We start from the raw sequence: 16,638 nt of genomic DNA on the forward strand, positions 1-16,638 counted from the left end.
GGACTGACAGCCGTGTTTATTTATAAGTGTGAGTCTCGAAATATCCTTTTCGCACAGATAGAGGCAACTGAATTCAAGTTTATACTCTGTTTGTGACTATCACCTGTAACCACAGCAAAAGTAAATAACAAAGATGGAGACATCCAGGGCCCCGTTTACTCCTGGTACTAAGATTTTTCTACTTACTTTTTTTGTATTTGTATTATATTTGTATTTATTTTATTTTACTTTGTGACTTCAGATATTATAATTTGAATAAATTAAATTACATTTTTTTCTTGCAATTTGAGCTGTGGGCTCCAGCGGGGGTGAAAACGCTTAACGTGAAAGATGCTTAACGTGGCCTATATGGACTGTCTTATGTAAAATGTACATGTTTGCATTGGTTTGGGCTCTGTTGTTAATTGTAGCATCATATAAATAAATAAGCCTTCCATTGATGTATGGTGTGTTAGGATATGACAATATTTGGCTGAGATACAACTATTTGAAAATCTGGAATCTGAGGATGCAAAAAAATCTAAATATTAAGAAAATCACCTTTAAAGTTGTCCAAATGAAGTTCTTAGCAATGCATATTACTAATCAAAAATTATGTTTTGCTATATGTACAGTAGGAAATTCACAAAATATCTTCATGGAACATAACCTTTACTTAATGTCCTAATGATTTTTGGCATAAAAGAAAAATCTATAATTTTGACCCATGCAATGTATTTTTGGCTATTGCTACAGATATACCCCAGCGACTTAAGACTGGTTTTGTGCTCCAGGGTCACATATATGTGTATATATAAGCAAGTAGTAAGACTCTCTGTAGTTTACCATTCACAGTAAAGAAAGCATTTATAAAGAGGGTAAGTGTCACTTCTGCCCACACTGGTACATTAGCATGAATCATTCATAATCAGCAAGATGTTTGCATTCACCCTGACCGGATGCGGCTTGTTATTGTTCGATTGTCTTTCCCTCACCCAGCTTTGCTCTCTTGATCATGGAGTATTATAAAGCAGTAGTGTCGTATGAGGGAAAGAGCAGGAATCTGTTGCCTCCACTTCACTGGTCTCTACGCATGGCTGCCTGTGCAGCTGGCGGTCTCCAACGCCGAGAAGATGAGGGGGAGAAGAAGGAAGGGTCTGCTCTGAGGCCGGCTTCCTGAGCATCCAAGCGGAACGCTGCCAGATGTGACCGAAGCGTCGCCGAGCTCGAAACGTGTGCAAATGCCTCCACCGGAGTGGGCGAACTTAAGCCCCCAGTTCAACCCTAGCTATTCTTTACCCATTTCTCTACATCCCCCTCTTGACTGACCTACATATGTTTTCCTGCCGCTAGAGGTGGTTTGGAGGAAATAAAACAGGCTGGTGTTTTGTTGGCCGAGTGGACACACCAGGTGGTGTAGTGCTGCAAATAGATCACAGGGAAGGATACGTTAACCTTCCTGACCAGACCTCTACTTACCATTGGTGACCACACTGATAGTGGTGGTATAGTAGAGTTCATTTTGTCAGATGTCCCTTTTTAACTTTTGACATAGCTAGTAAACCTGTCCTTTTTTGTATTAGTCAAGTTTTAGTTGATTAAAAGCCTGGGAATTTGTATATAGTTTTGGTCAGTTAAAACTTAGCCACATTTCCGTCATGCTGCATGATGTTTAAACCTATCATCATAAACATTTTGCTCTCAAACAAAAAAAAGTTAATCAAATATTTTTCGTCACAGTTTCTAAATAGCAAAATTAACATTAGGAAGTAGACTAATTATTATTCCTTGAGGTAGAAAGATAATTAATATTAAATTAAAAATAATAATAAAGAAGAAAAAGACAAAATGAGTAAATAGTAATGTTGAAATGACCTGAACACAGACTGCTACAGGGTTGCTGTTGGGGAACACAATTAATTGCTCATTAAATAGTTAATGGCAGATGAGTGCAAGGTTTCTAAAATTAATTGTGCAGTACCATACATCCATCCACTTTGAATATTACCACATAGTATAACAGCATGCTCACACTACAACTAAACATCAACAAATTAATAGCATGTTGCGTACCACTCCAAAATGACCTGTTATTGTAGAATTCTGAGCAAATATTGCTCTGTCTCCGCTAAAACAGCCATTTTAAGCCAAAGAGCGCCTATGGTACTATTGTTAATGTACAATAATGCATTGCACTAACCGTGAGGATTGCTACTGTAGCTAACTATTCAAGGGCTGAAACTTTGCTAGATCTATGTGCTTTCCTATTTTTCCTATTATTCATTTAATCTTTACAAGCCCTAATGAACTGTGCTATATACAGTACTGGTGAGGAAACGCCTCGTCAATGTGTCATCCAACAGAAAACCACTATTTTCCATCTCTGTTGCACTGCTAAAATAGGAACATGTTTGTGAATGTGGAATAAAGACCAAAACTAAAAACTTACAGCGCAGTTCAGAGTCCATGTGATTCATAAAAAACAATCTCACCATTTCTACTCTGTTATTCTAATGAACCTTTAGCCATTTAAAAAAAAAAAAATAACATTCATCATCATAATTAGAAATGTGTTGGAATCCAAGTCCAAAGCAGGTCAATCTTCTCCTAATCAAACTTATTTGTGATGTTGGTCAGGGTGCAGCTGACATGGTGGTGGGTATTTAGGGAAGTCATGGGTTTACAAGAGCACTGAGTGCAATAACACCGGAGGCGTCAATCAATTACTGCACCGAATGGATGAGACAATAAGACACAACTCGTAGTAGAAGAGCTAAGAACAAAAAAGAACAAGCAAGATTTCATCAGGGATCAGTATTCCTATAACGCGACAAGGCAAGCGGAAACCTGACGTCTCTCGGCAGCCTGGAAGTGGGTCTGCTGCGATTCACAGCAGCGAGATAAACTCCTCCATCTACAGTCTCTGCAAGCTTACCTTAGTCATCTACGGAGGACCTTCACAGCAAACACACACAAACAATAAACCACAAATCCAAATAATAAACCAGCTCACAGCGCAGGAAACGACAGAATGAGAAACTCTGTAGTGTCCAGGAAAGCCTGATAGCTTTCAAAGATGAACAGCCCAATATATTTATAAGAATTCATAGTGCATCTTTGTGGTTGTTGATTTAATAATAGCTTGTTGGAGTAGCAGACGCTGGATTTCGCCAGGGAGAATTTGTATAAATCAATCTGTGGACTCATGTTTAGCTTTTAACAAGCCATTCATCACATTTTACTGGAGGCAGGACAGAGGTATGACTGATTTGTTTACTAATCCATGGAATTCACAGCATTAAAGACATCCTGCTGGATTCTAGCAATTCATTATTTTCTGCCCGTGTGTTTAATTTTGCATTAATCTAGAAAATGTCATATTTTATAGGTATTAGTACATACTCATGCAGAGACGTGTCCATAGCTGAGTACACAGAGTCCAACTAAAGGTTTTCAAATAAAGGTAATTACTACAGACTGACCCTAATTCCAACAGGAATGTGCAAGATTACATATTTTCATAATTGACTTGTCGGTGGGTCATCTGAATGAATCAGCCTCAAACCTGTATAATTATAATGAATTTGCTTCATGTTTCTTGGGGTGCATTCACATGTGGCATGTTCTTGTGTTCATAAACTGCTTGACAGAGCGGAACAGAAAATGCTGTCAAGACGTGATTTAATTTTTTTTTTTTTTTTTTTTTTGACTGCTAGCATGCTTTGAGGCACTAATTAATTAAATAAATAAAAACAGCCAGATATGTCAATATTGCTGTACATGTGCACATAAATATGGTAATTGACAAGAAATGTGCAATAAATAAATTGGTTAAATATCATAACCTTTAACCTATTGACCTACTGATTGGGCAAAAAAAAAATTCAGTATACTATTTTTCTTCAAATTCATTGAGAATTGGTAACAAAAGCAGTGCTTCAAAGCAGACACATAAACAATAAATAAATAAATATATATATATATATATATATATAAATATATATAAATTACAGGTCAAACAGAGTAGAAAAATACACCTCAGATATCCACTAAACCTCTATTACACTTTTTTGAAAAAAAAAAAAAAAAAAAAACAGTTTTATGATTCACTTTACCATTTCAACTAAAAAGGTTTCATGATCTTATCATGATTTTAAAAACTGTTTTTAGCCTTGTTTTTGGGCAATATCACAGTACTTTTTCAAATAGATTTTGAATATGGTAATTACAGTACAAGCCAAAGACATCTCCCAAATGCTGTTTTGTCAAATTTTGCTTATTTCTGCAAACATTTTTAGTAAAGTATAACTAAGTTAGAAACATGCACACATACAGTGCATCAAGAAACTTAGAGGGTGGTAAGTGTTCCACAGAAATGAGTATTGATTAAACAGTACACTGAGATTTAGAGTGGAATGAGCAATATGAGCCATCTTCTCCAATTCTAGATAGGCACACATCAGGGACAGCTGCAGAGTTCAGCATGACTGCCAGTGTGACTCCCATTATACAGTACTGCCAGCAAGAAACTCGTCATCTCTCCACTGAGACAGCTCATTGCAATATTGATAGCTGATGTCAACCATTATATTTTTGAGCGTGCATGTTTGTGACTGCACATGCAATATGTACCACTGGAGTTTGAAATACAAGACATTTGTCTTCTAACTAGATTCCCTTTGGAGACAGAAATCTTTGGGACCAGCTGTCAGTGCTAATCATTCAAACCTGGACCCCCCGAGTGACATGTATCTTTGTGCTGGTATGGTTCGTGCCCACCTGTGGATAGATACAGGAATACTGCTGATTCTGAAGGCTGTCGTTTTTGCACTCTACCCCCCCCCCCCCCCCCTTTTCTTTCTCTTTCTATGTTCTCGTATCTGTGACACCTTTCTTTAAGAAGGTCTCAAGGGGTTATTGCTGACAGCCTTCACAGGCCACTCATCTCTAATGGAGTTCAACTTCATTTGCTTTAGGTATTTTTTTCTGTGTGAAAGATGCAGTGTTGACAGGATGAAGAGAGGCCCTTGGTGCACTTCAACTTTGCGTGCTAATCACACTTGAGTACTTGAGAGTCGTTCAGTGAATACATTCTTTAAATTAGATCATGTAACATTAAACCACTTCTTAAAGGATGTCTGTGGGGCTCTAAAGTGGAATGTTAGTTAAAACATTAAAGTTTAAGACTCTGTTTATGTCTCTTTTGTTTCAGGAGTGAATGCCATGTTCGCACAGCAGCCTCAAGATTTGGTAGTTGTGGCCGGTCAGCCTGTCACACTCCCCTGCTCCATCCCTGGTTACCACGGTGTTGTGCTGTGGATCAAAGATGGCCTCGCTTTGGGCGTTGGAAGAGAACTTATAGGTAACAATATCATAAACAGTGAAACATCACCAGTTTAGGTTTTGATTTTGATGCTGGTTTCCCAAAGAAGCTTCTTAACTAGCTTAATCTTGACAAGATTGAAAATGAGATCCTGATAATTTTGCTTAACCATTTTAACTAGACAAACTATGCTGCTCAACTAGAAGTAATTTTAACTTGTAAGACCATGTTGGTTGACTATCTTAACTATCTTCACAAAAAAGAACATGCTGGTCATCTAGCTTTGCAACAATGCAAGACAGACTGCAGCAGTCAACCATATTAACAAGCTTGACAAGAATGACATGTTGTCCATCAATCCTAACCAACTTTACAATAAAGAATATGCTAGTCATACAACTTAACTATCTTAACAAGATAACTTTGGTAGATTTACTTACCCAGTTTCTCTAGACAAACTATGCCAGTCGACTAGCTAGTCATCGTCATGAGAACTTCACGATAACAACATGGTAGCTTAACAATAATCAGAGGAAAAAATGTGCTTGTTGACTAGCTAACTTTAAAAGAAAGACCATGCTAGTTGACCAATTTAATTTGCTTAAAGCTTCAGTCCTTACCCTATTTTTTGGTAAAAAATGATCCGAAATCAATATCTGAGCAAGTACATAACCAGCCAATGTTCAAAATTATCACCTTACTTTAGCCTGATTCACAACGGTTAGCTTATAATAATGTTTTCTAATTTGAGTGGTACTGGTAGGTTTTCACGGGAAATTCAATCATGGCACTGCATCATTACATCCCGTCTGTAAACATAAATAAGTTATACTGGCTACTAGCTATATCGCATGTGAGGATTCTGCAGGTTGCGACCCGTTTATAGCCTTTTCTCAAAGCAGCTAAAATAATTAAATGTATCATTTCGATTCCGGCTTGTAATCCAGAAAGAATTGTGTGTTTTTGAAACACATGTGAATGAAATTAAATCATATTCCAGTTTTAAATATGCTTCTGATTACAAATAACCTTGGAACAACACACGATTTGTATTTTTAAAGAAAACTAGTTCGAAGGGAGCATAGTTTGCTTTTTGAGTTAAAATAATTTCTTAATATCAAATTTGAATGACATGACAATTAGATTAGACTGTACAGAAATTTAAATATACAGGCTAATACACAATACTCATAGTCACACAATGCTGATGTTGTTAAAAATAATAATTTGAGAATAAGGTATAACAGCAATAATAATTTGCACGGTTTGATGTGATATGAGCTAACAGATCGTTAGATTTATATCACAATTGGTACCGCGATTTATGGTAATACTTTTTTCCTCAGTTGGTCAGAACAAACGTGGCAGACTTGTTACTTACTTGTTCAGATGGCAATAGTGAAAATTCTTATTTTGGTCATATATTCCAAGACGTAGGCTAGAATCTGTGATTGCGAAGTACAGTAAATATCCACACTGGTGTGTGACTGACTGCCACGCATTCACCTCAAAGCATTAGATTGATCCGTTCTGGAGCCGTGCCGACTCACAACCCCACACAAAAAAGATAATTCTGCAAAAAGCTGCAATTCCAGGTTTTCAAACAGAGATGGTGACAAAGAGGCAAAACTTACGGGCTACAGCTTTAACAAGATAGACAATGCTGCCTGACAATCCTAACCATGCTTCACCGTCCTCACAAGAGAGATGGCCAACCAAAACAACAAAGCGTCAACTGCTAGACTAACACTAACCTGCATAAACCAACCAAAACGGTGATGGACATTAATACTGGTCTAAGCTGGTCATTTCTCCAAACAAATCGGCAGATTAGATTAAAAATTTAAACAATTTACTCTAATGACTCTGTGAAAGGCAAAAGTGTCCACAGCTAAAGCAAATTTGATTGAATTTTACACTTCAACTAGCAGCTAGTCGTCAGCTGCCTCTCAAATAACCAAATTGGTTTTGAACAAGGCTTTTGGTAATTAAATCTGACTTTGGTACACAAGTTTAAGCTGGAGGGTGTGATTACTTTTTAAAACTGTTGAATTGGTGTCAGGCATAGAAGGACAAGAGCAACTAAAATATAACCTCTTAAGTACTTTTAACGGTTAATAGCTTGTGAAGTATGTGGCTCTTCCCCACTTGCAAAGTGCTGCTTGCTTGGCTAAATTGATTGCTTAATTTGTGCTAACAACCATTGGATTCCCATTCCGTCCACCTACAGACTTTGAACATCACAAACTTCATATTCATATTTAGGTTGGTCGGAAACAGTTGGTCCCCCTTTATGACATTTACATTGGATTTCCCTGGATTACAGCGCATGAAATCCTTGTGGGGAAAGAGCAGGTGCAAGCATCATTTTGAAAAGTGAAGATTAACAAAAGCCTCGAAGCTATAGCACGATTCGCTAGACATGATGAGCAGCATAAAGGGTAAATCAACGTTTTACTACATTTTCCTATCACAGATGTAGCTCTACTTCTCGTCCTGGGATATTTCCAGTGCAAAGCATGACATAAAGCCCAGTTGGCCTCTTTAAAAACAGTTGCTGGGCTTATCCTTAAAATTAAATATGTATTCCACTGGAGATCACAGGTCTATTTGCCTCTGACCTTCAGTGGCTGCTGCTCTGTGCCATTTTGACACTGATAGTGGCCTTTAATTAGACCCCGATAGGCAACTGAGCCCTGATAAATCCATTCCGCTCCCAAGTTTGTCATTATCAGGCTCCTGGGAGCTGGGCCCTGGCAGTGTAAACACTGGGAGAAGAGCTTTAAAAGTGGTCAAAGAGGAAGAGAGGGTGAATTGAAGCCGGGGGTGGGGGTTGGGAGGTGGGAGGTGAGAAGAGGTTTTGCGCTTGCGGGACTCACAATTATGAGAAGAGAGATAGAGAGCGGCACTTAACGGCAAATCAGCTGCAGTTTAAAAGTCACGGCCGGGAGCCGAGGGCCGACCCAATCCGAGGCAAGCCAGCCCCATATAGCTCTTTATGCGGATCAATGGCGGGCCAGCGCTCAGAACTTTTTTTTTCAAGTTGCAGAGAGCCTGTGCTTTAGACAAAAGAGTACTTTAAAAGCAAGCTTTGGGTACAAGGGCGGAGGTGCACTGCTTTGACATGAATGACACTTCACAAAAAAAAAGAAAAAGCTGCACAGCTGCTCCTTTTATCAGTCTTGCCTGCGTCAACAAGTAACACTGCGTCCAATAAAGAAAATTGTCACATCTATGACTGCGTACTCCAAGCTAGCAGCTGCACACATAAAAAAAAAAAAAAAAGGAGGCGAGTACAACAGCTCATACAAACCCTGCTCATTTCAATATCAGCCTACTCAGCTATTCATGGAAGACGCTTGTCTCATCCAGTGCAGTTTCAATTCGGGAGAACATTGATTAAAATGAGAAATTGCAAACAATATGTTTAATAAATCAGCAGACAAAAGAGGTTGATTTGTATCGGTCCCCACATTCTTCGCGGAGGTCCTTTTGCTCCTGGATCTAATTAAAGACATCAGCTCAAGGCTGCCACAAACACACAAATAAAAGTCATGAATATGCATTGTGTGCATTGCTGGTGTAAACCAGACCCAAACAGAACCAGAGAGGGAGACGGCACAAGCATGCTTGGACGTAAAGAGCCGAGCAGCATGCTGATTCCAATTTTGACGCATTGTTTTATTTACACTCTTGGCACATCAGTAATTCAAACAGTAGCTTTCGGATTTGTGCTGCTCAGTTCAAAGCCAACGTTTTGTGGGAGAGCAAAAATAAAATAAAATAAAAAATCTATAGGAAGCTCTATAGTCACAGAGCAATGTCAAATGTGCATTGCTACGAGGATTTTCACAACATCAAATGTTCAGTAGTTGAGATCAATGCCAGGAAGTTTCACATTTCTCAATAGCAGTTGTTATGCAATGAAAAACTGTCAGTAAAGTAAAATGTTAGTAAAAAGTGTTTGTGTTTAGTGAAAAGTTACTAAATAACTAATAAAGCTAAATAGCAATGTTAAAAAGATTAGTTATAAGTGCTAAAATAAATGGCACTGTCTCTACTTCAAAGAGGCTATATATATATATATATATATATATATATATATATATATATATATATATATATATATATATATATATATATATATATATGCAAATATTTGAAAGCAGCTGCTCATCAATCAGAGACCATTTGCGTACCAATACAGTACCACTGAAACTTAGAAGAGCTGTGGTGTATTCCAGAAAGCAGAATTAAACCTGGTTTGTTTAAGGGTAAGTAGGTAGCTTTCAGGGCAGGTAAGTAACCATAGCAAATTATTCTCTGAACGTAACCTGTTCCAGAGCAAGTTCTGTTCCAGGGTTAGTTTACTTCAGAGCCATCAGCACATGCGTGACCTATTGACAAGACTCCAGTGGGCATGGAAATTATAAATAATATGTAAGGTAATATTTATTTTACCTTATATATGTGTGCGTGCGTGTGTTTATATGGTTTATAAGGACACTAAAAAAAAAAACAGAAGAGAGGGGTGGGGTGAGCAGTAGCTCACCCCATTTAAAGAGACATGCACCTAAATGGCTAGCTGCCATATATACAAGTATTTTTTGGGACACTGGGTTGCACGGTTTTCATTCAGGAGGCTTTGTTGTTCACACACACACACATTTACACATGCATGCACATGCATACACCCATACATTTACACGCACGGACACATTATAGCGATGCACACACCACATGTAAAAAAGTCTCACTCAGCCTGCTCCCAAAGTCTCATCAAAAATCATCCCAATCGACTCTTGTGCTGTTTACTCCTCCTCCACCATGTTTTTGTTTGTTTTGTTTATTATTTTATGAAATCCAAAACTCTGCACTCCCTTTCTCTCCATTCAAATTCTCCCTTCCCGCTCTCCCGGAAATCTGCTGTCATTTGTCGAAGGAGCACAAAAAATTACTGTAATAAGCCATACATTGCCGTAAAGCGCATGCTGCCTGCTGTCAGGAGCAATTTCAATTATTTTGATAGTGCAAATGTTAACATTGAAGAGTTAGGGTAACATGAATACAGCTTGGTTTGATGTGTCGTCGCCGACACAGCCAGTTTAAAAGGGTTAACAGAGCTGTTTTTTGACAAGGTAAAAAGGGTGTTGTTTAACACAAACACTGAGGAATTTTAACAAAAGTATGTTACTGACATTTCATGAAGACCCTCAAGAGAATCATACCGACTTGTGGAAAATGGGCATCCGATATCCCCTTTAAATATATTCAGACTTAGCTTAACTTACTCCTGCATGCATTTTTGGAAGCAGCATACCTCAAGTAAGCAAGGTTTAGCTAAATCAAATGAGAGTTCAAGGTATATGTGACGGGAAGTTATCCTTGCTTTCTGGAATACCACCTTGGTATCATTAAATATTTTTCAAATTGTATTGATTAGTATTGACGTGGAACTTAAGTATACAATACTTTATCATCTCTGCTTTCTACAAAATATATCCAAATCTTGATACACTGAATCTTCAGAAACAACCGAAAATGGAAGAAAATTACAATTGTGTATGTAATTATAACATTTTCCTTGATTCACTCGCTCACTCCCCTGACCATTAATCACAGCGTCACATCTCGATTCACGGCCCTTTCCCCCTTCCATCGATCCGACATAAAGACTAATCCTTTCCTGTCCTAATGGATTCATTAACTCTAATGGGGCTATTTTATATTGTTTGCTTTCCTTGACGTGGGTTGTCTTAGGGATTCATTGTGATCAATGACAGAATTATTTCATTTTTCTCTCTGACATCCTCTGCTGTGCATTTCTTGGGTGAAGCATGCATGCTTTATATAATGATATATTAATCTATGAGGTGTCCAGAGGAGAGATGAAATGTGTATCATCTCGAACATCACTGATAGGCACAATATTTGGGTTTATAAGGCAGTGCATTTGTTTACAAGGGCACCTCTCGGATAATGATACAGGTGGGTGGATGTATTAGATCACAGTTAATCATTGTTTGTTATTTGACTGCTGTCGGCTTGCACAAAGACTAGCTAGGATTACTCCATTTTAATACAGGATCACTGCAAGTAGTATATCTCTACTTCAAGCATTCTAGTAAGTCTAAAATTGTATTATTACATCTTTATTGAAGGTTTTTTGTGTGTGTGTGTGTGTGTGTGTGTGTGTGTGTGTGTGTGTGTGTGTGCAACTTGTAACTCCCCTGTTAGAAGTTAGAGACCTGGCCCACTCAGCAAGCGAGTGAGTAAATAAACAAACAAATAAATAAATAAATGTATTCTAATATTGCTTACACAAATCATTTCTATAATTTATCATTATATATAATTTAGTATTTGTATCTTGTGTATATTTATATGGGTCAGTAGTGCATTCTGGAAGAACGTGTGTCTTGTGGTTCCATTAGTAAGTCAATGCTAAGCCATATTGAAAAAGTTGATTTTGCACATTACTATGAATTAATAGTGCTTGATAAATTAGTAATGTCGTTAGAAGCCAGTGCATATATTCTGCATCCATCTGAGAAATAAGACCTCAAGATTTGTAGCTAGGCATTAAGTGGCAATAGATGCCGCCTGCAACAAACCCATCAATCTCTCATCAGGAATAAACACAGTTAATGGCCATTAAAATGATTCAGTCTGCTTCCCATGCTTTGATTGGCTGCCACAATAAACAGCACTTGATTTGGCTATATGTTCACATTACAGACCTCAAATTGTAACCTGGCAGTTTCTAAGGTTAATTATATTACTCAAAGGTTGCTCAATTGGAAGATGTATTGAAGTTTTCAGTAAGATTTCAAGTTCAAGTTTTAACTTCTTATTTCTCAGACTGACACAAATAAGACAATGGTAACATACTGACTTTGCAGAGTACAATTCAGTGAAAATCTCTCCATTTAATATTTCTGACATCTAGAATAAACAAGTGAAATATTAAATGGATAATGTGGGATTTTTCTTTTCTGTTTGCTGCACTGATACAGAATGAGGAACAACAACTCTACCTTCACAAAAAAAAAAAATATGTGTTCAAATGTGACACACATATGTTCAATATGTGTTCAAAAATGGTCAAATATAGGTAAATAATTGGCCAGTGTCAACATAAGAGTTTCCTTTCATATAACAGCCTTTATTGTTAATTAATTAAACATCGCCGTATTTTTTTTTAAAGACCTTCAAAACGACTTTCCAAAGTAGTCCACTAAATGATGTGGGCACAGTCTGTTTTGATGGCTTATTAAATGTTTGTTTTTTGGGTTATCCTGCCTCTTTTCTGTCTCCCACTCACTTGGAGAAATTAAAAGCTGTATGTGGGCAGATAAAACACATTGCACCATAATCGTCTGCTGCTCTCTCCTCAATAGAGAAAATGAGAGACACTTCATGGTCTATTAAAAGTGAATGGGATCCAATGAGGCAACAGGCAATAATTGGTATTTTCTGGCACAGTGATTTCAACAGCCAGGCTCAAGGACTTAAAAGCCATTAGTCCAGTCCAGTCTATTTTTCACTCCTTTCTACAGCAATATGTTAAAGCACATCCCTCTTTCAAGCCTCATTGCTGTAGATTACAGTGATGGCTGCAGTAATAGCCCTGTGGTAGAGCTCAGAAATAGGTTGGACTTCGTACCACACAGTACTCCAAGAGATATAGGTGATATCAGGACGCCCTTTCAATTTGACAATGGGTGATACATCTCTAAACAAGTGGAGTCGGTTATATAAACCCAATCAACCACAAACACACATGCTGTTTTAAACCTTTCGGTTCGAAAAGCAGATATGCTTTTCGAAGCCAACAACACTTTAAATAGAAAATGGACTTGCTGGCTTTGAGTGCCCCGAGAGCACGAGGGTGCATGACGATTATGTCACAGAGAATCTGGAGCGAACATGAATCATATCGATGGAAGCTGTAAAAATCAATATGCTGCCACAGGTCATTCACTGGCAAAGATTCAAATGGCTGCTCCGTGGAGACTGGAAGCAGGAACTGGAAGCGAGATCACTTCTGAAGGTGTAAATTTAGCCACATAAAAAGCTATATTGAAATAAATCGAGGGATAAATGCACAGGGCTTGCTTCTGTAGAGAAATACGCTGAGATCAGCTTCTGACGCCATTAAATCCGTATCGCCCATCAGCCATCAATTACTGTCTTGACTTGAACAGAAAAACTGCACTAACAGCAATGACAGCGCTTCTTATGGGTCTCAATTGCAAATATCACATAATTAGGAGTAGTTTGCCTCCTGAGATCCGTTAAAGACATTCATATGGAGAGGTTGCGGAAATGTACCGTAAAGTCCACAATCAAACGTCTCCTCCCCTGCTTTTCATTTTCTGTAGTGACAAACCAAGCTTCTGCATTCACTCCGTATCATATGCAAATTCCTGGCTAATAGTCTGCTGATGTGTTTTAAAGGCCCTCGGATTTGCTTGCTGTTGTAAAACAGTCAGTTTTCCCTGAAATACATCCCGTTGAGTGTATTATTAAACCACAAATCACCATTCCTCTGCATCGGTGGAACACATCTCAATCTTCTTGGCTCTGTGTGCTGCTTACTAAGTGCTACTGTCACGGAACTGAGGCGGAAGCAAAGATGCAGGTGAAGTTATATTTAATAGTCAGATTTACACAGCACAATACAGACAACAGTCTCTCGGATGATGTCGTGGCGCAGGGACCAGATGAACAGCGTGCAGGTGGAGAGTGTCGGTGATGAATCCAGTGCAGGTGAAGAGTGTCGGGGATGAATCCAGTGCAGGTGATGATCCGGGTGGGACGAACACTTCTGACACACTCGAACACGAACAGGAAGACAAAGGTACACGAAGAACACTGACTGGGGCACATCCAACACATCCAGGAACATTCAAACGATCTGACAAGGGAGAGAAGATTTAGTGAGGCTTTATAGCTGAGTGAATTGGCAGCAGCTGGTGTGGGAATTGAGATCAGCTGGCGCGCTGATCACGGAGCGAGGGACACGCCCACTCGCACACAATACACAGACACAGACAATGATACACGAGACATGAAGGAGGCAGTAGATTAATATACCGTGACAGTACCCTCCCTCCTAGGAACGCCTCCTGGCGTCCCCAGACTCCCTTACCTGTCGATTGTAATCATCGATAAGGGAGTGATCCAGAATGTCTCTAGCAGGCACCCAACTTCTCTCCTCCGGACCGTAACCTTCCCAGTCCACCAAGTACTGGAATCCGCGTCCCCTCCGCCTAGAGTCCAGAATACGATCGACCGAATAAGCAGGTTCCCCTTCTACGAGTCGCGGCGGTGGGGGAACCGGGGCTGGCGGATTAATGCGGGAATAAAAAACGGGTTTAATTTTGGACACGTGGAAGACGGGATGAATTCTCCTGTACACTGGAGGAAGATTGAGGCGAACTGCCACCGGACTAATGATTTTAGTGACAGCAAACGGGCCAATGAATTTGGGAGCAAGCTTATTAGAAACGGAGCGGAGAGGAATGTTCTTGGTAGAAAGCCACACTTTGGAACCGACGACGTATACGGGAGGTCTAGACCGGTGGCGATCGGCCTTGGCCTTGGTGCGCGCTCCCACTTGGAGTAGAGTCTCGCGGGCTCTAGTCCAAGTGCGATGACACCTCTGGACAAAGGCGTGAGCGGAGGGGACCGCGACCTCGGATTCCAGACTAGGAAAAATTGGTGGCTGGTAACCTATACTACCTTCAAACGGAGATAGGCCCGTAGATGACACTGGCAACGAATTGTGGGCGTACTCCACCATTGACAGTTGTTGGCTCCATGAGGAAGGATTCTTGGAGACCAGACATCGCAACGTTCTCTCCAAATCCTGGTTGGCTCTCTCGGTTTGACCATTGCTCTGGGGATGAAACCCTGAGGACAGACTAACAGTAGCACCCAGCAATTTACAAAACTCTCGCCAAAATTTGGACACAAATTGGGGACCTCTGTCGGAAACCACGTCCGTCGGGAGGCCATGTAACCGAAAGACGTGGTCAACGACTGTTACCGCTGTCTCCTTGGCTGAGGGTAATTTGGGCAAGGGAATAAAGTGGGCCGCCTTCGAGAATCGGTCCACCACGGTCAAAACTACCGTGTTACCCTGAGAGGGTGGGAGGGCGGTGACAAAATCTAGAGCGATATGGGACCAGGGTCTCGAAGGGACCGGCAGCGGTTGAAGGAGCCCATCTGGGGGTCTATTGGAAGTCTTACCAGTGGCACAAACTGAGCAAGCCAAAACAAAACTGTGAACATCGCGAGCCATAAGTGGCCACCAAAATCGTTGCTTGACTAAAGATGTAGTGCGACTGACTCCTGGATGACAAGCCACACTGGAACAATGACCCCACTGAATAACGTCGGACCGTAATCCCTCTGGCACAAATAACCGGTTCGGTGGGCAACCGACCGGAGGCGTTACCCCTTGCAAGGCCGTCTTGACCTTCGATTCGACCTCCCATGTGAGTGCGGAGATGATAAGGGTCTCCGGAAAAATACACTCGGGAGTAGACGGGCGATCGGAACGGTCAAAAATGCGTGATAAAGAATCGGGCTTGATGTTCTTGGAGCCCGGGCGGTACGAGAGAGTGAAGTCAAAACGTCCGAAAAAAAGTGCCCACCGAGCCTGCCTAGAGTTCAATCTTTTGGCAGTTCTAATGTATTCTAAATTCTTGTGATCGGTCCATACGATGAAAGGTACCCCCGACCCTTCCAACCAGTGGCGCCATTCTTCCAATGCTAGCTTGACTGCCAACAACTCTCTGTTACCAATGTCATAATTACTCTCGGCAGGGGACAAACGGTGGGACAAAAACGCGCATGGATGCATTCTGTCGTCTGCCGGAGAGCGCTGGGATAGAACTGCACCTACCCCCACCTCTGACGCATCGACCTCCACCACGAACTGACGTGATGGGTCAGGGGTAATTAAGATGGGGGCTGAAACAAAGCGGTCCTTCAGTTTGGCAAACGCAGCCTCAGCTGCGCTTGACCACCTGAACGTAGTTCTGGGGGAGGTCAAGGCGGTCAGAGGAGAGGCTAGTTGGCTGAAATTGCGAATAAACCGCCGGTAAAAATTGGCGAACCCCAGAAACCTCTGCAGGGCCTTGCGGGAGTCTGGGCTTGGCCAATTCACCACAGCCTTAACCTTGTCAGGGTCCATGCGCACTCCCTCAGACGACACAATGTACCCTAGGAAAGGAACCGACTGTGCATGAAAAGCGCATTTCTCCGCCTTGACAAAAAGCCCATTCTCTAACAGCCTCTGAAGCACTCGTCGAACGTGCTGCACG

At 40.4% G+C, this 16,638-nt stretch overlaps 1 protein-coding gene across 1 annotated transcript in view; it reads left to right on the forward strand.

Moving 5' to 3' along the window:
• The window catches only part of LOC306842604 (kin of IRRE-like protein 3), a 201,639-nt gene that overhangs the window by 117,859 nt on the left and 67,142 nt on the right, over positions 1 to 16,638 (forward strand). Inside the window, exon 2 of the mRNA XM_079373559.1 lies at positions 5,192 to 5,341. Within this exon, the coding sequence (XP_079229685.1) occupies positions 5,192 to 5,341 (150 nt within the window). The remainder of the gene's footprint in view (positions 1 to 5,191; positions 5,342 to 16,638) is intronic.

Source organism: Barbus barbus (assembly GCF_936440315.1).
Source record: "Barbus barbus genome assembly, chromosome: 23".
Lineage (NCBI taxonomy): Eukaryota > Metazoa > Chordata > Actinopteri > Cypriniformes > Cyprinidae > Barbus > Barbus barbus.